Source organism: Nannospalax galili, unplaced genomic scaffold (genome assembly GCF_000622305.1).
Source record: "Nannospalax galili isolate Female #2095 unplaced genomic scaffold, S.galili_v1.0 scaffold216, whole genome shotgun sequence".
Taxonomy (NCBI): Eukaryota; Metazoa; Chordata; class Mammalia; order Rodentia; family Spalacidae; genus Nannospalax; species Nannospalax galili.
In genome coordinates, this window is record NW_008339003.1 from 2,612,897 (window position 1) to 2,635,025 (window position 22,129).

The 22,129-nt window shown below is 42.6% G+C and overlaps 1 protein-coding gene and 1 pseudogene across 11 annotated transcripts in view; both read left to right on the plus strand.

The window, feature by feature from the left end:
* Positions 1-4,146, plus strand: part of Alpk1 (alpha kinase 1) — a 140,534-nt gene extending 136,388 nt beyond the window's left edge. For 10 of the 11 annotated variants that reach the window (XM_029563847.1, XM_029563849.1, XM_029563846.1 and 7 more), the window contains 3 exons: positions 1,356-1,518; positions 2,060-2,246; positions 3,519-4,146. In XM_029563847.1, the coding sequence (XP_029419707.1) occupies positions 1,356-1,518; positions 2,060-2,246; positions 3,519-3,703 (535 nt within the window). In that variant the 3' untranslated portion in view covers positions 3,704-4,146. Of the gene's footprint in view, positions 1-1,355; positions 1,519-2,059; positions 2,247-3,518 lie in introns of those variants that run through there. The other variant, XR_003849658.1, reaches the window with a different exon arrangement.
* A 442-nt stretch (positions 4,147-4,588) lies between these two features.
* LOC103734691 lies at positions 4,589-8,174 on the plus strand (annotated as a pseudogene).
* The last annotated feature ends 13,955 nt before the right edge of the window (positions 8,175-22,129 follow it).

The window sequence follows — 22,129 nt, forward strand, 5'->3', positions numbered from 1 at the left end:
TTCCTCCCCCCTCCCACCCTTGCTCTCTCCTTCCCTTCCTCCTTTCTTTTCCTTCCTGCCTGCCTGCCTTCCTTCTCACCTTCCTTCTTTCCTTCCTGTTTCTTCCATTTCCATTTATACCGTTCTAGGATTCAGTATGATTCTTGTGTTTGAAGATTAGTGCCTTTTGGCAATTCTGGAAAATTACTAGGAAGTTCCTGCTTGAATATTGATCTTGCTCGATTTTCTCTATGATCTTGTGATCAGATGGGTGTTGAGCCCTCTCATTCCATTGTCCTTGCTGCTTATGTTTCTCACCTCAGGGCCTCCTGCAATATCTTGGTGTGTGAACTTCCTAGGAATAACATAAAGTACACTAAAGAAAGTGATTCTGTCACAGTTCTGAAGACTTGAAGTCCCAGATCAAAAACCAGAAGGGTCATGTTTCCTCTTAAGGCACAAAGTCTTTCACATGATTTGTGGGGTTTCCTTGTCCTCTGTTAGCATAACTATAATCCTCACAAGGCATTCTCCTTGTGTGCAGGCCACTTCAAATTTCTTCTTTTTATAAGGGGCAAATTTCTTCTATTGGGTTAAGGGCTCACCCCATTCCAATATAATTTTATCTTAGCTATATCTGAAACGGCTGTTTTGTTTCCCTAGTGTAAATACTGAAAACTCCCACATTTGAATTTGGAGTGATACAATTCAACTCATAACATCTCATCCTGCCACTTATATATGTGACTTTGTGCACGTTCATAATAGGTGTTGGTAGAAATTAAGTATTCATAGGAATAAAATAATCATACAAGGAAGAGATGGAGGAAGGCGTCACACTAGCTAACTAAGGCCACACTACAGTTGTAAGGAATCTGACTCCAGAGTCCATGCATACTCCAGTACACCATGACGATAACATCTCATCCTGCCACTTATATATGTAACTTTGTGCACGTTCATAATAGGTGTTGGTAGAAATTAAGTATTCATAGGAATAAAATAATCATACAAGGAAGAGATGGAGGAAGGCGTCACACTAGCTAACTAAGGCCACACTACAGTTGTAAGGAATCTGACTCCAGAGTCCATGCATACTCCAGTACACCATGACGATCCCTGGTTTAAGAAAGAGGTGTGAAGAACCACTACACTGAGTGGACACTTTTCCTCGTTATTCTAGGCCAGCTAGCATGAGCTGTGCTTCATTTCACAAGTGGTTCTTACAAAACCCTTTAAGTCTAAAGCTAAGATAATTCATATTGGCAAGATAAGGCATAGGAAACTTTTCTCAAACATTTTTCAATATAGCTTTATCTCCTCTTATAGTAAAGAAGATCAGTTTTACATGTTGTGTGGCTTCTGCCCATTCACAGATACGTTGGGAAAGAGTACAAGGAGCAGAAAGGGCTCCAGCTCCACTTCAGCGATGTGGAGCGACAGATGACAGCACAGCACTATGTGACAGAATTTAACAAGAGACTCTACGAAGAGAAGATTCCAACACAGATATTCTACATCCCATCTAAAGTATTACTGGTAAGGCTCCAAAAAACAAGAGTTTTGTTAATTGAACAGGTCTATGGATATAGATTAGATTCATATAGATTAGATTTATATTGCAAACTGTCTGTCTCCAACAATGTCTTGGGAAGATCTAATAAATTCAATTCCCAGTCTCCTTCATCTGCTTCATCAGCTTCATCTTGTTAAAAATGTATATGAGAAATATGACCCTCAGCCCCCACCCCCAACACAATCCCCCCACCTCCAGTCCCAAGGCATGATCCATTCACTTGTCCTGGCAAACCAGCCCCAGGCTAGGTCAATTTTTTCTGTGAACAATTTAATATATGAATGAACAATAATAACTTTAGGTTCTATTATATACTATAGATAATGCTGGGTAATTCATTTAATCTTTTCAACAAAACTAAGTAGTTGCTATTCCTATTAGAGTGACCTAAGGAAGTCTAGGGCAGTAAGTCTATGTGGCAGAGGCTCAGCTAAGCTGAGACCCACCCTGCCCCAAAGGCCTGCCTTCACCATTGAGGGGCTGCTTCTCATCTGTGTTTTTCAGATTCTGGAAGACAAGACGATAAAGGGATGTATCAGTGTGGAACCTTACATATTGGGAGAATTTGTAAAACTGTCAAATAACACAAAAGTGGTAAAAACAGAATACAAAGCTACAGAATATGGCTTGGCTTATAGCCACTTTTCTTATGAGTTCTCTAAGCAGAGACACGTTGTGGTTGATTTACAAGGTATGTGCAGCAGGAAACTACTTTCTATTCTGAATATTGCTAATGTTTAAATGTACATTTTAGTAACGGACTTCACTAATCACATTTGATAGATCATTCTGGGTACAGGGAGAGATTGGAATTAAATTAATTGATTTTACAACATGTAGAAAATGATTCCTGAGTGATTTAGGCATCTCCCGATCTGTGAGGAGGTGTGGCTCATGTACTGTGGGTTCAATTACAGAGAAAATCCATAGCGCTGTCTCAGTTGAGCGAATGTGAGCAACATCAGTTTCTTACTGCATTCCTCTTCCAGATCTTTCCTGTGTTTTCTCCTCTTCAGCCCTAAGCCTTAGTGAGATCCTGATAGTGAGCTTCATATTCAGAATCAGGAGTAGAAAACTGCGAACTTAAATCTGTGTTAACATTTTGATTGTTTGGGGGTATTCCATTCATCATAATTCATATTAGTAAATATTCTACATGAGCCCCTCAAGCCTCTGTTCTTCCCTCATAGCATTTTTGACTGTCACTTATTCATAGTTTACTCATTCATAGTTGATTACTCTGTTTCCCTTCACAAGAATGTTTGCTCAATAGATGTAAAACTTTTTTGCTCAATTATTCACTGTTGTACATTCAGTATTTAAAACTAGTTTGTAGAGTATATGGCTAAATGAACCTGGAAGTAAAGAAGCTTCAAATACAGAGAAAAATACTCAACATTGAGATTTTAATAATTATTCTGAATGTACCTTATTCTTTCTGATTCCTTCAAAATTCATGGTCCAACTATGTCACAATTGACAAATTTAATTATGCAGTATTCAGTCTTGATTCTTAAAGCAATAGTTAGGATATTTGTATACAACTCAAATTTCTTGGCAGAAACTTACCAGTATAAACTATAGGATGACCAAAATTTTTTAAATATTTTATTTAGCATTTTTAATGTGTATGAATATATATTGCCTGCACGCATATAAGTGTACCTGTGTCACACAATGCCCGAAGAGGTCAGAAGAGGGCATCAGATTCCCCTGAAATTGGAGTTAAGGATGGTTACTGCCATGTGGGTGCTGGGAATCAAACCCAGGTCCTCTGCAAGAGCAGCCAGTGCTCAACCACACAGCCATCTCTCCAGTCTCTTCAAGTTTTAAATGTATCTCTTTAAGTGCATGTGTGTGTGTGTGTGCGTGTGTGTGTCTGTGTGTGTGTGTGCGTGTGTGTCTGTGTGTGTGTGCCCCTTTCTAAGGGATATTTAGTTCAGATATGTTCATTTTCTTTTAGGTTGGGTGACTGGTAATGGAAAGGGAATCATCTACCTTACAGACCCTCAGATTCACTCTATTGATCAGAAAGATGTCACCACAAATTTTGGAAAACGAGGAATTTTTTACTTCTTTAATAACCAACATGCAACCTGTAATGAGATATGCCATCGTCTTTCTTTGACTAGACCGTCAATAGAGTAACTGAGTAAGACATAGGCTGTGGGTTGGCAACATGACAGGCGTTTGAGAATATCAGACTCTGCCTCCTTCCAGCACATGGAAGATGGGACAAGCTGATGTGCCTTTGGGCTGAAAGGAATTTGACAAGTGTCAGATGCAGTGTCACATTCTTGCAGGGCAAGACCCTGCAGACCTTCTTTCCCTCTGCCCCAAAAACATGTCACAAGGAGGTCCTGCAACTGCGCACTCTGCTGGAGTTTCTAAGTTGCACACTAAAGTCGTCATGGAAGGTCCCTAACCAACCTACAATGCGTACGACACTCAGCTGAGAAATTAACTTTTGTTGTTTAAGCCACTGGGAGTTTTGCTTGCTTCTTTGTGTTTGTTTTGTCATTATCTATTAGTGGTATTATTGGTGGATGTAAGAGTTCCCTGTACATTAAAAAAAATGCAGACTCTTTTGATTCCAGTTTTGCTTCTTTTGTGACATTTGGCTTTGTATAAAACTTTTCCATTGCTGCATGTCTCTGACACAGGATGCCTGGTCTCCTACCCAGAGCCTCACAGGACAGCAGTCATGGCATTGGCTGGATTGTGTTCTCGTCGGCAACATGACCAGGGAAGAATCAACCTCCAAGCTTGCTAGGTTGTTCAAGAATTCATCTAAGTAGAAAAAGTGCTAAATAATATATCAAAGTATTGATAGTATTTTCCCCCAGTGAATTTGTCGGAATAGATTTCTTCTCTATCATTCATATATTTTCCAAATGACCTGAAATAAGCATGAACTTATGTCCCAAAATAATACAAAGAAATTCAAAATTAGGCAAGGTGGTATATCCCCGTAATCCTGGCACTCAGGAAGCTTAGACAGGAGGAGCTCAAGATGCGGCCAGCCTAGAGTACATGGACCCTGTCGTAGAAAAAGGTAAAGAAAGGAAGTTCATCCAGTTCTTTCTTCAATAGAATGTCCTTCAGAAGCTGACCATAATTAGCCCTTTCTCCTTAGCTGATCGTTAGTCCCAGTCTCACAATGTACTCTGTAGAGACACTGGACTGCTTGTAGTTTCTGTTTGATCCACTCTGATTCTTCCCACTATCCTATAAGATACTCTGTCACTTAGTGGCTGTTTTTATGCTTTCATGTGTGTATGTCCAAGGGTGTGTGCACATGTGTCTGTGTGTGTATTGTTGCTAAAACTTCTTCCCTGGGGAAGATGCAAATAAGGTCCACTCCTTTTCCCAAGGTCCCAACGACAATCCAAGGTATAATTCCACCAAAGTTCACCCTGGGAAACGACTGGGTTTATTGTATTTACTTACAGATCAATGGGTGAGGGATTACTGACAGGAGTGTGGGTGCTCTTGACCGCAAGGCCATACCAGAAAGTCTTCATCCAGCATGAATATGGGCTTCCCCAGTTGCATAAAGAGAAACCCCCTCCCTTAGTCTTCTCTGGCCTATGTGCTTTAGCCCTTCTCTAAGGCCAGATGCAATTAGGGCCCAGTTGCCTACAAAGAGTTGAGAGGAGTGGCAGGCTTCTCCAGTAAGGGTCCTATGGCCCTCCCAGTCCCACCTCTTATGAAAGGACATCAACAGTCAGAAAGCCCAGCTGCGATGATTAGTACAGCATATATGTGTGTATTCCCATATGGGCATGTGTACATTTGGTGGTGTAAATGGACAAGCATGTGCGGAGGCCAGAAGTTGAGATTGGGTATCTTCCTCAATCATTTTCCACTTTATTTTCTGAACAGAGTCTCTGTCTCTCACTGAGTCTGGAGCTCACTGGTTGGCTAGACTGACTGGCCAGCAAGCTGTCAAGGAGGGTCCCGGCTCAACCCCCTGCCCCAGCCCTGGGATTATGGGTGCCCACTGCCATGCTTAGCTAGGGCGTGGCACTAGGGACCCAAACTCACATCCTCACACTGTACAGCAAGCATTCCACCAAACCCTGTGTTTTTCAACCTTGAAGACTCCAGCCAATTCTTTCTTCAAGAAATCTTTCCTGCCAATTTCTTAAGACAAACACTGTGAACATAAAAATACAGATAGGTCCTGACACAATAATAGTTGGTGAGCCCAGCATCCTATTTCACCAACCAATGGGTCATCCAGACTAAAAATTCAGAACTTGAGAATTAATTTGCTACATAGATCAAAAGAACTTGACACCTCACAGCTGCTGAACACACATTCTTCTTAGCAGCCCATGGTACTTTGTCTAAAATCAGTGACATTTTAGGACACATAGCAAGTCACAAATACAAAAGTAGTGAAATAATTTCTTATACCTTATCAGGTCATAATGGAATAAAATAAAATTTCAGTAATAATTTAAAAAACAAACTATAGAAATAATTGGAGACTGAACAATATACTGTTAAAAAATATTTATTTAGGGCCCATGGTGAGGGGGGTCCCTGTGCATGGAGGATGGACGGGCATCAGGGTGGCAGTCTAGGACAGAACCAGAGAGGCTGGAGCTGGCAGTACCACATCAGTGCGGGGGCTTTCCCCAAGCCCCGTGCGGCCCTGCTGTTCCCACAGTCCCAGAGTCGCCCGTGGGCTTCTTCACACAATAACTGATAGCATCTGTGTTTGGGCTTATCCTCTCTACCAGGATTACCAAAGTGTTTGGAATTCAACTGAATGGAAGCATGCTCTAGAAGATGTTACCAAATTTTTCAAAGCTGTAGTTAGCAAAAATTTTTCTAAGAGCTACTTCAGCAGTTGAGTCATCTATCATTTCATCAAGAAGCTATTATGAAATGCTTGAAAAGTAGGAAAGAAGAAATCAAGCAGGCTCTCTTAGGAGAAACAGTTGATATTTCTTGTGCACAGCTACAGGATTTTGATTGGCAGTTAAAGTTTGTTTCTCCATTATTGTGACAAAACACTCTGACCACTACCAACTTGGGAAGGAAAGGGTTTATTTGTATTACATCTCTTGGGTCACAGTTCATCAGGGAGCCCAAGGTAGGAACTCAGGGCAAGAATGTGGAGGCAAGAGCTGGAGCACAGGCCATGGAGGAACGCTGCTTACCGGCTTGCTCTCCTGCAGGCCCATGATCAGCCTGCTTTCTTATGTAACACAGGCCCACCTGCCCAGGGGTGGCACCACCCACAGTTGGCTGGGCTTTCCCACATCACACAATTAAGAAGATGCCCCACAGACATGGCCACAGGCCAGTTCAATGGAGGAAATTCCCCAATTGAGGCTCCCTCAACCCAAGTGTGTCAAGTTGACACTAAAGCATCCAGCACAGCAGTGAAAGCTTGGACTTGCTAGTGACAAGATTGCTACTTTACAAATGACACTTTCTAATTTTTTTTTATGTGTATGCGTGTATTGTCTGTATGTAGGCAAGTGCACCCGTGTCGTGCAATGCCCGTGAAGGTCAGAAGAGGCTGTCAGATCCCCTGGAACTGGAGTTACGGACAGTTGTTAGCTGCCATGTGGGTGCTGGGATTTGAACTCGGGTCTTCTGCAAGAACAACCAGTGTTCTTAACCGCAATGCCACTTTTAAACCGTCGCCTGGATGTAAAAGAAGATGGTGATGTAAAACCATATTCTGTTGAAATGAGTAAAGAGGAGCTGCAGAATCTAATCAGTTCCTTGGAAGCAGCTAATAAGGTGGTCCTGCAGTTGGAATGACTGGAAATGATGAATTCCAGTGCTGTCCGAGTCCACTGCTGGAGCTGGTATGGCAGAGTGAGCACTTTTCAGATGGTCAGTGCTACAGGCTGGGCAGTGCTGGATCACAACGGAGAAATCTGTCAGCCGCCCTGAAGAACAGGAGATTGCTTGGCTGATAGGAAATGCAAAGGCTGAAAGATGCGAAAGCTGAAGTAGCAGTTTCTATTTTCATAACAACTGTTTTTGTCTCATTTGTTAAGTAATTGAGAAATGTTTATAGATAAAGTTTTATTGGAAGGTAAAAATAAATTCTAAAGTAATGTAAACATACAGGGCACAAATATACCTGAATATTGCTTAAATAATGATGTGAATAGTAAAAAACTTGTATTATCGATATATAATTTGTATATTTAAAGCATTAATGCTTTTAAAGAATATATAAACTTCGTATGTAACTCAGGAGAGTCCATGTCTTTTTCATGTTTCAGAGAAAAGATCAAGAATTGTAAAATTTCATAGAGAAAAGTGCTTTAGCAGACATGAGAAAAAATTTTTTAATTTGTGTGAATAATTTTTAATTTATGAATTTTAGAAACTAAAATCTAGACTTAAAAAAAGGAACATAACATTGTTACTTCTGTACTCCCTGATGATATTGGGAAACTGTAGTCTGATAAAGAGCAGCTGTCGTGGTGTGGTGTACATATTGTTACCCAAATATCAGGAAAGAGCGATGGCAGGTTCATTTTTATAAATTCTTAATATGGACTTTAAGCTTTTGAATGTTAACAAAGGCATTGAAATAGAAATCTTTTTTTAACCTCAGCTAACTTTAGAAATAAGCATTCTGAACAAATAAAAGTGTCTTGTTTTATTTTTTTAATATTTTTTGTTTTATGTGTATGTATGAGTATTTACCATGTGTGTATATAAGTGGATCTATGTCATGCAATGCCCACTCAGGCTAGAAAGGATGTTGGATCCCTTGGAACTGGAGTTATAGGCAGTTCTTAGCCTCCATGTGGGTGCTGGGAATTCAACCCAGGTCTTCTACAAGAGCAGCCAGTGTTCTTAACCACTGAGGCATCTCTCCAGTCCCCAAACAATATGCTTTTGAATAATCATTGAATCATGAAGAAATCAGGGAGGAAGACTGTAAGTGAAATGAAAATGACTTACCAGAAGCCCTGGAGCATGGTTAAAGTAGCTCTGAAAATAAAGTTTATAGCTGTGAAAAAATATAGCTTACGTTAAAAAATTAGAGAAATTTCAAATAAGTAAATTTCAAGTAACTTAATTATATACCTCAGGATCTTAGAAAAAATAAGAACAAACTAAACTCAGAAACAGTAGACAGAGGTCTGGAGAGATGCTCGGAGGTTGAAAGTGCTTGCTACTCTTGCAGAAGACCAGAGTTCGGATCCCAGCACCTACGTTGGGTGGCTCACAATTGCCAATAGCTCTAGTTCTAGGGGATCTGTGCCCTCCTCTGGTCCCCATGGGCATCCACACATATGTGGCATACACTCATACTGACACATACAAATAAAAATAAAGTTTTTATAAAAGCAATAGATATAATGAAACAATGAAGATCAGGGTGAATGGACTGGGGAGATGGTCCAGTAAGTTAAAGTGCTTGCCACACAAGCGTGAGGACCTGAGCTTGGATCCCCAGTGTCTCAAAAAATAAAGTGGACAGTGACAGAGAAAGAGTCCCCTAGAGGTGCACACAGAAGAGCAAGCACATCCACACACATGACACATAAGAACACGCACAAATACACACCAATCATTAGGGCAGAAGATCCAAGCCTAGATGCCTATCAACAGATGAAGGAGTAAGCAGTATTTATATACAACAGAGTCTGATTTGGCCATGATGAACAGTGAGATGATGCCATTTGCTAGACAATGTTACACAAAACTAACCAGACTTAGACAAATCTGGAATGTTTTCTCCATATGTGAGGCTCAGGAAGTAAACAAATGTTTGCCTTAGAAAATTTTAAAACTTAAAGATTCACAAGGCCCTTCCCAAGGTAATATAAGCAGTTAACTAACCAGACCAGCAGAGCATTCAGGGAGCTGTGGGGATGTAGTTTTCATGAGTCTCCACCCATGATGAGGTGGCGGGGGGAGAGCGGTGGGGGGAAGGGGGGGCAGGAGCTTTGGTCATGCAACTGCCCTTGAGCCACCCATACTTCTCACCCACACTCCTATAAGTAACCTCAATAAACTCAGTGATTCACTAAGCTAGACTGGGTGGAGTCTGTTAATAATGTTTTGTCTAAGGTAAATAGATGTTGTTCACATCTCCCTGGGAAAAGTCACATAAGTGTCATAGAGGGAAGAAAGACAAAATATTGTGTGTTCAGTTACATGTACAATCTAGATTTAAATATATACATGTGACATGAAAGCAAAAGAGACACTACTTGAAGAAAGAGAAGTGACGGGAAGGGAGCGAGGGAAGGATATGACTGTATGAAAATGTGATAATGGGACCAGGGAGATGGCTCGGCAGTAAAAGCACTTATTGCACAAGCCTAAAGCCCTGAGTTCAACCCCCTGGAACCTATGTAAAAGTGAAAGGAGAGAACCAACTCATGACAGCTGTCCAGTGTCCTCCACACATGCAGTACGTGCCCACTCTTCCATACAAGAAGAATAAATAAAATTTGCAAAAAATTTTTAAAGAATGTCATAATGAAGCCCGTTATTCCATGCGCTAGCTAAAAAGCTAATTTTAAAATTTTCTAAGGAAAAGAATTTTCTCTAAACAGCCTTTATTCTTTTCAAAACCTATGGAAGTCCCCCTCCTTTAAGGTCCTAAAATAAATGAACAGCCAGAACCAAGATAAAATGTCATATTATTTATACTGTAGCTGAATCCAAATTATCATTTGTATTATTTACCTAGTACTACATGAAAAATACTTCTAAAACATGGAGCTTAAGAACACCACTTATGGGCCCTTATGGGCCAGGTGTAGTGGTGCACGCCTTTAGTCCCAGCAGAGGCAGGTGGATCTCTATGAGATGGAGTCAGCCTGGTTTACGTAGCTTATAGGCCAGTTGGGGGCTACAGAGAGACCCTGTCTCAACAAAACAAAACAAAACACAAAACAACAATACTTATTAACTATGGCAGACCAGAAATTGGGGTTAGCTTAGCTAGGTACTTCCAACCTCGTATCTGTTAAGTGAGAGTAGGATGTCTGTGGAACTGCAGTCATTAGAAGATTGGTTGGGCGGGGATTGAGGGTTGGGTTAGGGGATCTGTGTCCATCTCATATAGCTCTTCTGCATGAGACTTCTCTGTTGCTGGCTGAGAGATAAAGCCCTCGGTTCCTCCTCATAGGGGCCTGTCCATAGGACATGACAGTTTGCTTCAGGTCAAGTGAGAAACGCCAGAGCCAGACAGGCAGAAGTCACAGCGTACTGTATAACCCCATCCCTGTAGTCATACCATCCTATGTTGGTCACACAGACCCACCCTGATGCAGTGTAGAAGAGCAAAACAGTAGGTCAGGAACGCTGGAGGCCATGGGACATGGCTAGATGTCGCATGGGCCTGCACTGGGCCCAGAGCCTTCGCCTCTCCTTGCATGCTTTACTACAGGGTCTGCTTCAAAAGCCAATGCTTTGCTCACTGTTCACTTTTGCTTAAGAAAGAATGAGCTAGACGGGAGGTGTTGGTGATGGTTATGAGCAGTGCAGATGCTCAGCAAGAGCTTCCTGCTTCCTCTTTCTTCCTATGAAGGTTACAAAACAAATCTGATAAGAAAAGTCTGTCTGAGCCACTCAGCTTCAGAAAATTACTCTGCAATCAGATGTGGAAAATTATGGGTGGGTGGAAGCATGCAAAGTTGGAAGGAAAGAAAAAATTAGAATTTCCTCAGTCCAACCCTTAATTTATAAAGAAACTTAGTTTGCTAGTATGTTCACATTTTTCCAATTTCCTCTTCTAGTCTTTAATATGTATCACTTAGTAAAAATGAATATTGAAGATTTTTCAATATTCTTGGGACAATTGTTATCATTTTTCTAATTTGAGCTGATTTCTATTTAATTCTTTTATTTAGGGAGAATTTTATTAAAAATTTGTGTAGAATTTTATTAAAAAGCTGAGTTTCAGGAGTTGAGTTGAACTTCAGAAGATTTCATCTTTGTCCCTTCGGTGATGAGAAATGTCAGGCTAGTGTTACTGAGCTCCAGCAGGACTATTGTGCAGTTTGGGTCTACATATGCTCGCGGCCTGAATGATTCTGTAGAAACTAGGTGTAATGTGCAAGAAGCAGGAGAGTGAGAGAAAAAATAAATCTCTTTATTATGGTGTATAAACCTTCAGTGTGAGGGAGCTCCGCAGCTGCACAAGGAGAAAATGCATTCAGAAATATAATGCAAGTGTGAATAATCCTTTCTCAAATGCCGCTTACAGACTGCTTTGTCAGGTGAACTTGAACTGGGCCATCAGATTTGCCCGATTCCCAAAGCACACTTGTCTATCACCCCAGGGCATTCACCATCTTGACTGTTGTTTAAAGAGAACTAGCAATCCATCATTGAGCCAGGGAGTCACTTTCTCATAGAAAAGTAAAATCAGCATGTGACACTACTCAGCCCTAGTGTTCTGCAGATTAAAATGATACATGGCGACTCACGTGTTACTAGGAAGATTAAGTTCCTTATCTTGTTCCACTGCCCAGACAAAAGCGGTCCCCCTCAAGCAATTAAGAGGGAGTTTTACAGAAGCTGGAAACACTGAGCTCAACTACTAGGTGGTAAGACAGAGAATTTAATGAGGGCACAGAAAAAGAATGTTATTTTACATCTAAGCACTACCTTTATTCCCTGCATGAGCTACTACAAAGGGAAGTCAGCTTGAAAGGCGAGCTGTGAAATCTTCGGACAAGTCTCTGCTGTTGGAGATGCCAACTTGATTACCAGAGATGGACACACAATTTATTGTCTGATTGCCGCCACAAGTGATTTAAATGTGGTGAAATAAATGAGCAGCCCTTGGCCCCCAGGGAGTGAGCTTCATCAGGGGAAGCTGCAGATTCGGCACACAGGGTCCAGTTACCGAGGCTGCTAGTCCATTATTGTCCACACAGCAATCAATTTCCAAATAAATCTCACGTAGACATGCGCTCACAGTGAAAGACTAGAGCCTTTATTTCACAAAGCAGAGGGAAGCATCTGTCTTACACAAAATACTATTTTTACACACTCAAACATGTAACTGTTACTCTTGGTTTTAGAAAAGACTTTCAAATGGAAGAAGACATAAATAAGTACCAAAGTGCTTCATGAGCACTTTGAGTAAGTGTATCAATTAACACAAGAAAAATCTATTTCTCTCTAATAAAATATTTTTTAAATCAAAAAGAATCTTAAAGTTTAACTTGTATTTTTACATTTAAACCTGACCAGGAAACAAGACCAAAGAATTCTGTGTTTTCTTTTAGATTTCAGCATTTTAGGCAACACTGTTAGAAATTTCTTCATTGTTTACATTTTGTCACACCAAGTTCTTTTGTTAAAGAACAGACATAATTTTCTAGCCATAGGGATTTCAAGTCAAAGAATATCCTCATTTGTAACTTTTACTTAAATTTTCAAATGTTATTTCTGTTTTCTGTGAGATATTTAGTGCAGACATATAGAACATAGTTTATATTTGAGAGGGTGTGCATTTAAGTATACTGTACTAATAACAGCCAGCACTGGAATATGTGCATTTTCTCTATTAAGGACAATCATGAGATTTAAACCCCTTTTCCTTCACAAATCACCAAAAAGGAAAGAGACTATTTAAATACTTTTGTGATCCGGTTGCCATGGTATTTTTCACAAAACAGAAGGGCCCACAGAGACTGGCTTTGAAGGGCCACCTTCCCAACTTGATTTCAATAGAGAATATTCTCTCTGTATGGAGCACCTGGATCATAGGCTGTGTTCCCTTGGGCTGGTCAGCAGTCACCGAGCCACCTGCATCATAAAGGATAGAAGAAGAGAGCTGGGAGCCTCTGGCCATCTGTAGCCTTCCCTGGCCTCCAGGGCAGGTTCATGCAGAGAGCCAGGCCTGGCCCACCGGCATTGAGTGCCAGCCTCAGTCCCACCCTAGCCAAGTTAGAAAGAGCTTTCAATGAGGTTAAGAGCAGTGAAGCCCAGAAGTCTTTGAAACACCATGTGTAAAGACTCAAAGCTGTAACTTGTTCTGAAAAGGCAGTTGAAAATGCTTAGGACTTTCAGAAAAGCACCAAAGATGACCTGAGAGCCAAGTGTGGTGGTACACCCTTTTAATCCCAGCACTCGAGGCATAAGCAGGTGGATCTCTGTGCGTTTGAGGTTAGCTTGGTCGATTCCATGTAGAGAGCTCCAGGCCAGCCAGAGCTGTGCTGAGACCCTGTCTCAAAAAGAAGGAGGAGGAGGAGGGGGTGGGAGGATGAAGAGGAGGAGACAGAGGGAGGAGGAATAGAGAGAAGGAGGAAGAAGAGAGGAAGGAGGAGGAGGAAGAGGAGGAGGAGGAGGAAGAGGAGGAGGAGGAGGCCGAGGAAGAGGTTGTTGACCTGAAATTGAGGTTAGACTGAATAATTAGACCTCTACCACTCAGCTCATTGTTAAAGTCAATTGTGAGACAGACCTAAATCCATCCCCCACAGCCTTCTGCCTTCCCTCCACCCTCTGTCCTACCTGAGCTGAACGGAGATACACTCAGCCAACCAAAACAAAGTTTTTTCTAATGTAAGGAACATGAAATAGCAATCTTTTCTGTCAAACCTATTTTGCGCCTGCCCCCTCCTCATCAACACTGAACACCCACACACTCCCAGACTATAGTCTTCATTCCTGGATGTCGGTTGGTGGGAGGTTTCATCTTTGCAGTGTGCCTGCCTTTCTTCCTGTCCCTCTCCTTTCCTCCTTTGTTAAGAAAGGACTCTGTTCAGCCAGATATAACCAACTTTCCAAAAATGACCCCTCCTTTCTACCCCTTTCCATTTTTGCCATTTTCCAAACTAGCCAATCAGGAGTAGATTGTGAGGGGGACCTCAGCTAAAGAGGTTCACACAAGATCCCCCTTGCATCAGGGTTAGAGGTGGAGGTTCTTGGCCCCATGCACTTGCTCCTCTGCTTTTTTGAACTTTTTATCCTTCTGCTCAGAAGTAAACTTTTGCCTTCCCAAGACATTTTAGTTGGAATAGTGGTCTCTTTCTTTGTGACCCCAGGCTCATTTCTGATAGTTTGGGGGCCCACCCAGGACTGTAGCACAACCTAGGGGGATGCCTCAGACCTCTCCCACGGAAGATGCACTGCCTTTTTTGCGGTGGCCCCTGGGTGTTGGGATTCTGGCGTTCTGGGTCAACAAAGGAACCCAGGACAGGAATCTCTCAGCAACTCAGGAAGGGCCCAAGCAAGCACCATAGGGACTAGGCAAATCTGTGCATGGGCCAAAGGTAAGAAATGCTGTGGGAAAGAACAAAGTATTCCTTTCATGGTGGGCTCACCCTGGAGGTTGAATGACAGTGGATGAGATGTGCTTTGACACAAAAAGAATGCGTTCCATAGGTGTCCTTGGTGACCTCATACAGCTTTCCAGCAACCCTCGCCTGTTTGGGGCATTGTACCCACTTGCCTACTGCTAAGAACTACCAAGCAAAGCGTTCTACCCTGTGAGGGAATCAGTCAGAGACAGGCGAAGTGATTGAGCTTGGAGTGCGAGAAGCCTCCACATAAAGAGGGGGTTGAGCACAAGATGAACCCTTACCAGGCCAACATAGGAAATAATCTAGGTAACAAGGCGAAGAATCCAAAAACAAAATCCCCTGAGACAGCCTGCTTCAGCTGTGGGTGGGAAATGCCCACAGCAAAACCAAGAAAAAGCAACTGTAAAGTACTGTACTTTATTTGGACCCAGAAGCCTATCCTTAACCCTTCAGTCTTTTGACCCCAGTTTGGCTCAGACAAGGACTAAGTCTGCCAGCTTTTAATTGAGCGTGTGAATTCTAATAGTGCTGACTCCTAAGAGGAGGTCGACTATTGCCCTCTGTGGGAGGAAGGGCCCCATTACTTTGCTCCCCTTAAAAACACAGAGTAAAAACACCCATGATAATAACAACAACAACAAAAAAAACTTGGACACAAATGGGATCTCCTTGATTATTTACCTCTACTCTATAATCTAAACCAGAACCTAACCCATAGGCCCACCCTAGGCAACCACAGCTGCTGCCTCTGCACCTCCTCCCCCTCCCCCTCCTTCTCCTCCATCACCAGATATAGATGCCCCACATAACTACCCTTTTGCCTCTAGATTACAGAGAAAACTAAATGTAAAAAGGACTTTGGGAACTTCTCACTCCAGGAACTCAAACTTTGGTCACATGAGGTCTCTCTCCAACCAATGTACCCACTTAGAGAGTTTCCCTTTGAGGGAAGTGGAATTGGATCCATGAATGTTCCTCTTACCAGCTCTGAAGTAAAAAATCTTAAAAAGGACTTAAACCCCCTTCTAGAGGACCCCTTCAGGGTATCAGACCAGTGGGATCAATTCTTGAGCCCCCGCCCCCAGATGTATACTTGGACTGAATTCACGTCAATCCTAAGCATTCTTTTCTCGGGAGAGGAAAGGATGAAGTAGTGGTCACCTGGGAGAGGAAACACCCAGCCGGGTCTAGGGTCCTGGAAGCTGACGTTAAATATCCTATTCAGGATCCCCAGTAAGGTAACAATGCTTTGGGGAGCACATGACAGACCTTATTATCAGGGCAATAAGAGTCAGTTCCCTGGTCTCAGAATGTTAGTAATACTTTCAGTGTTCAACAAGGAAAGATGAGCTATCTGAATTCTTAGATTAAAGGCACAAATAAGAAAATATTCTGGATTAAATTTAGGGGATCCTCTTGGTCAGAAAATACTAAAGTTACATTTTGGTGATCAATAGTTGGCCTGACATTTCTATAAAGCGACAAAAGATAGAAAATTAGAAGGACAAAGAACTCAAAGAATTGCTTACAGGGGCCCAGAAAGTATATGGTAAGGGATGAGGACACGGCAGAAACAGAAGCTCAGATCCTGCTTCCACCCTGACTCAGATGTCTCAGAAACAAAAGCAAGACTTGGGATCCCAAGAACCTTATGTATTACCAGGGGTTAGACTCAGGGAGGCCCACAGCAGGCCAGGCGTGCTAAGAAAGAGAGAAAACAAATGTTTCCAATGTGGAAAGGTGGGACACTTTAAGAGGAAATGCCCAGAAATGCCCAGCATGGAGAAGGAAGAAGAGGTAATCCTCCTCATGAATTCTGATGAAGAATGTGGAGGTAGAGAGGCTCTATTTTTTCACTGAGACCTACCAAAAGCCTTTAGTAAGCATAAAGGTGGTGCCTAGGGAGGAAGAAATCACCCAGAGCACCCCATTCCAAGAGGGGCACCTCTCCCAGGAAAAACTGGTAGTAACCGGGGTGAAGGACAGCTTCTCTGCTCCACTTTTTGAAAATTTCAAGAGAGAAAAATGACAGCATAGTTTCTTTGATCCAGGAGAAGAAGCCAACCTATTAGGAAGAAATCTGATGTCCAAATTAAGGGTTTGGAATTAGCATAATTTAGGATGAAGTCAAGGTCTCCCTCAATTTTATGAGTCCCTAGGCTGAAAATCAAAGTAACCCAGTATTTGTGTTGTACCTCATCCACTGGACCCCAAAAAGACCACCGAGGACCCAACACACCAAAATGCCAAAGCAAAGGTTTATGGTTTATTCAGGCTTAAGCTCGGGCTCTCAGACCTCACCAACTCAACGGATCCATGCTGAGAGCCCAGAGTAAGGGAGAGTGGAGCCTTTTATAGGTTTTAGACAAAGGGCGGGGAGATACTGAAGATACATTTTGGTTGGTTCAAGGAGCCCGCATGTGCCAACATAATTTTAAACTGATTGGATGTATAAGATGCAGCCCTGGAAGTTTCTTATTGGTAGGTGCTATTCTCAGGGCTGTGGAATGTGCTGACTGTTACCTGTGGGGCCAGGAGTCTACGTTTTTACCTTATAGGGCAGTTTTTATGCTCGGGCTTGCTTATAGTTTCCTGGAAGGGGGTTGGGGAATAGCAGGCGGGGGTCAGGGCATGCCAGGGTATGGCTAGGCATGTCTAAAGCAGCAGCCAAGCATTTTGCAGAAGCTAAAAGAGCAATTAGTGGGGGTCTGGAGGCATTGAGGGGTAGCGGGTGAATGAAGAGGGTCTCAGGGTTCTACATTTGAGCCCAAGAGGGAAATCAAAGTGGCTTGCAGGTTCAGGCTCATAAAACATTAGACTTCTTAAAACTTGTAGGTCCTCCTACAATGCCTCAATTCTATCAGCCCAGTGGTTCATACTGTTTCGTCTAGGATCTCAGAGCAATTAACCAGATTGCTAAAAGCAACATGTTGTCCCTGACTCAAACACCCTCCTTAGTGAGATTCCCCCATAATCACCAGTGGTTCAGTGTCATAGATTTAAAAGATGCTTTTGTGACTTGCTGTCTCACAGCTGCTAGCAGAGAACTTTTGCCTTTGAATGGGAAGATTCCCTTTCTGGGAGAAAGCAGCAATTTTACCTCAGGGCTTTACTTGTCTCCTAAACTTTTCAGACAGATACCTGAACAATTTTGGAGAAATTCATTCTCCCCACCTACATGTGCCTACTCAAACATGTGGATGATACGCTCCCAACTGGGGACCACCAGAGCAAGGTCATCAATACCACTAGTAGCTTCCTTAACTTGTCTAGCAGTCAAGGATTAAGCATCTCAAAAAAGAAATTACAATTTGTTGGACATGAGATTAGATACTTAGGGCATCTAGTCAGTCAAAGCCAAAAGAAGTTAGGACTGACTTTCCCTTGCTCCAAACAAAAAAGAAACAGAAAATTTCTGGGGCTCATAAAGTACTATCAGTTGTGGATTAGCTCCTATGTTATTGCACTGAAGTTTTCACCCTTTTCCCTTCTTGGGAGGCTCCTGCAGTGAGCCCCTCTGAGGCCCCAGGGTTCACAGACTAACATAAGACATTTTTAGTTTGGGGTTTATACAGTTTATGACATTTGGGAGGGAGTGGCTTACAAAGAAACTGCTTCTCATGACCCGAGCATCATTCAAGCCCTGCCTGCAGTCTTCATTACCGGTCCCCCTTACCCCATGGACAGGGTCTCACCGCACGGTCTCGGTGCTTCGTCTCACCCTCCACACAGTTCACCTCTTTGAGTTCCAAAATGGCCACCGTGCTAACTCTTCATCTGGCCACTCCCCATCTTGCAGTGGCTTAGCTAACTCTCCACAGTGGCTTGCCTCCACCCCTCTCCCCAGGGTACCCTGAGGTGTCCACTCTCGCCCACACTTGCCCAAGCTTTTCAGAGGAATGAGTAATTTCTGGGCTACATATGCCCTGAGACCAAAGATTTATACCCTAAATTACTAAAAGGAAAGTCAGACCCCTTACTCTGGAAGCCAAGAGAAATCAAACTAACCTGGTAGTCAGCACCTGTGAGGTTCCAGCTCTGGTATCCGGAACGGAAAGGATCAAAGGTGGCTGGGAGACTGAAGAGGGGTTATAGCCGCGAAGATAGGGTTAACAATTTGGTAGATGAAGCAGCCAAGACAGCCACCCTAAGAGAAGAAGTTTCTCTTCTCTACTTCATACATACCCTTCCCCCCTAATCCAGTTCTCCCATTATGTACTCCAGAAGAGGAAAAACGACTGGTGAAAGCAGAAGTGTCCAAGAGGGAGCGTGGGAAACGGCTTCTCCCTGATGGGCCTGAGATGCTGGGTAAGCCTTCTATGTTTGAATTACTGTGTCACCTACATCAGGGCAGCCATTGGGGCCCCTAAGCCTAGTGGGTTACTGTCCTCTGGCTCATGTTGGTCCTTTTGGTACGTACTGTTTTACTTTCTTGATCATCTCGAAGTTTTGCCCCAAACAGCCTGCTTATGAACATCTTCCAAACACTATGCAATTCAAATATTTAAAAGACAAACTGAGCCGGGCGTGGTAGTGCACGCCTGTAGTCCCAGCACTCGGGAAGCAGAGGTAGGCAGATCTCTGTGAGTTCAAGGCCAGCCTGATCTACGTAGTGAGTTCCAGGACAGCTGGGGCTACAGGGAGACCATGTCTCAAAAAGACCAAAAAAAAAAAAAAGACGAACTGAGAAATATGCTAAAAGAAAGTTAATGCCTTTCAGCCATTAATCTTAATCTCAATAGGTATTCCAGGTTGTCAAGGAAATGTTTTCAGAAGCGTTTTTCTGGTTTGGTAAAACCAAGTCACACAATTGCTAAAAGAGAGCCTGCTTATTCACTGCAGTGTTTTCTATTGGGAAGATTAATTACATGCTCCATTCTGCTGAAGCATTTTCCTTTTGGACCCTGCAAAATAATTCCAGAGCCATTTCCTCATTCACACGTCACCAAAATTAAATGTCTTATCAAAAGAGCCAGGACTAAGAGAGCCAGGGGCTCCCAAGTCTAAATTCAAACTGACTTCTAAAAAAGATCTATTTATTTTGTCATGTGTATGTTTCTGACTGTGGGTATATGCACATGGGTGCGGGTGCCCATGATGGCCAGAGGTGTCAGCTCCCCTGGAGCTGGAGTTACAAGTACTTGTAAGCCCCCCCAGCATGGGTGCTGGGAATCTAACCAGGGTCCTCCTCAACAGCAGTACACGCGTGCTCTTAACCACTGAGCCCTCTTTCCAGTCCTTAAGAATATTTAAATCTGTTTAAAAATACAGACTGTGAATGGTTGCATCTCAGAAAGGTCACTGTGAGGGCACTGTCTGTAGCTTTGAGGACTTTTCTGTGTCATCACTCTTAGCTTGTGAGATCAAATAAACAAATGAAAAGACAGACCCAAAAGATGGTTTCTAGAAGAGTACTTGGATGATAGAAGAGATGCTGTGCTCCTGACGCATTGTTCTCCTGGGTATTGTAACATGCCAGGGGCTTCAAGACAGAGCATAGGGAGCTAGCCTCAACCACACCACCACTCAAAGTGATGAGGCTATTGCCTGATGTCCAAGTTTAGGAATACTGCCAGACTGATATGCTTCAGTGTTTCATGTTATATTCTCTTGACTGCACATTCCTACCTGAGCATATTTTATAGGGGAATACGCTGAGGAAGATATGCTGCTCACATAACTTTTCCCTTTGATATGCATTCAGTTGAAACAGACATCACTAAGCAGAATTTGTTTTGTTCTTGCCACAATAAACAAAAGGCTTAATTAGGGAGCCAGATGGTTCCTCTGCCTGGGATGATGGGGTATGGGATGGTGTCCTGCCCTCATGTTTCTTCCCATATTACCAAACTACTTCTTATATAGCCATCCCACCTTTATGCTTTTTCTTCTTTCTCCTTCCTGAGGCCAAGAATAAAATATTATTAGAAAAGAAAGACTTCTACTCCAAGATCATTGCTGGGGCCACGTTCCCTTCCTGCTCTTTCCTTCTCTGAGCAGCAGCTAGTAAACTTCAGCTGTTACTGGGGTCTGCTTGAAGTCACTCTCAGGCAAAGGGCAGTATCTAGGAAGCTAAACAGAAACACCTTCTGGCTCTGACAGTCACTAGTAGAGTGATACCAAGTAAGTCCCCTGGCCTCTTAGAGCCTTGAGGGTCCCACAAATAAAAAGGTTTAAGAAAAAGACCCACCTTGGGGAACTGTTGTGAGAGTTAGAGGTAATGTGTTTGAAGGACTTTGTACAGTGTCACATTTTGTTGTTCAATAAAGGACAGAGTTTTTGTTTTTGTTTTGTTTTGGTGAGACTGAGGTTATGAACCCAGGACCTCATGTATACTAAACAAACACTCTACCACTGACCTACACCCCAAGCCTCAAGGATGGAGTTTTGTTACCGATGTTACCCCTCCTCCTTCCCTAATGTAGTCTTGTTGGAATCCCAGCTACTCTGGAGATTGAGTCAGAAGTTCACTTGAACCTAGGAGTTCAAGACCAACCTGAGCAACATAGAAAGACCTTGTCTCAAGGAAAAAAAATTGCATCTAAACTAGAATCTCATCTCCTGCCCCTAGATATAGAAAATAACTCTGGTCACAGAGAGAAGCTATTTTTCATGGGGTGGACAGTAGGAAATGAAAATAGTAACAGTGACAATGGCAACAATAATAGATCGCACTTGTGTAGCTGCTCATGGATGCACATACACTCTTATGTCACTTTGAAATATGATATAAATTGGGGCTGGAGAGATGGCTCAGTGGTTAGGAACATTGACTGTTCTTGCAGAAGACCCAGGTTCAAATCCCAGCACCCACATGACAGCTAACAACTGTCCATAACTCCAGTTCCAAGGGATCCGACAACCTCTTCTGACCTCCGCGGGCATTGCAAGACACGGTGCACTTACCTACATGCAGGCAATACACGAATACACATAAAAATAAATAAAATTTTAAAAAGAAAGAAATATATAAATTTATGGTCAGTGTAGGGGGAGGGAGGGATGGAGTTATATGCATACATGTACGTTCATGTACATGTTCATTTGTGTACACATGCATGTGTAAAAGGCAGAGGTCAACACTGGGTATCTTCCTCAATCTCTCTCTATTTTGGGGGACAGAGTCTTTCACTGAATCTGGAGCTCAATATTTCAACTAGACTGGCTGGCCAGCAAGCTCCAGGCATCCTCCCACCTCTACCTTCCCTTTCCTGGAATTACAGGCACACTCTGACCTACCTGGCTTTTTATGTGGATGCTGGGAGTCCAAACTCAGGTCCTCATGCTTGTGTGGCAAGCGCTTTATGAC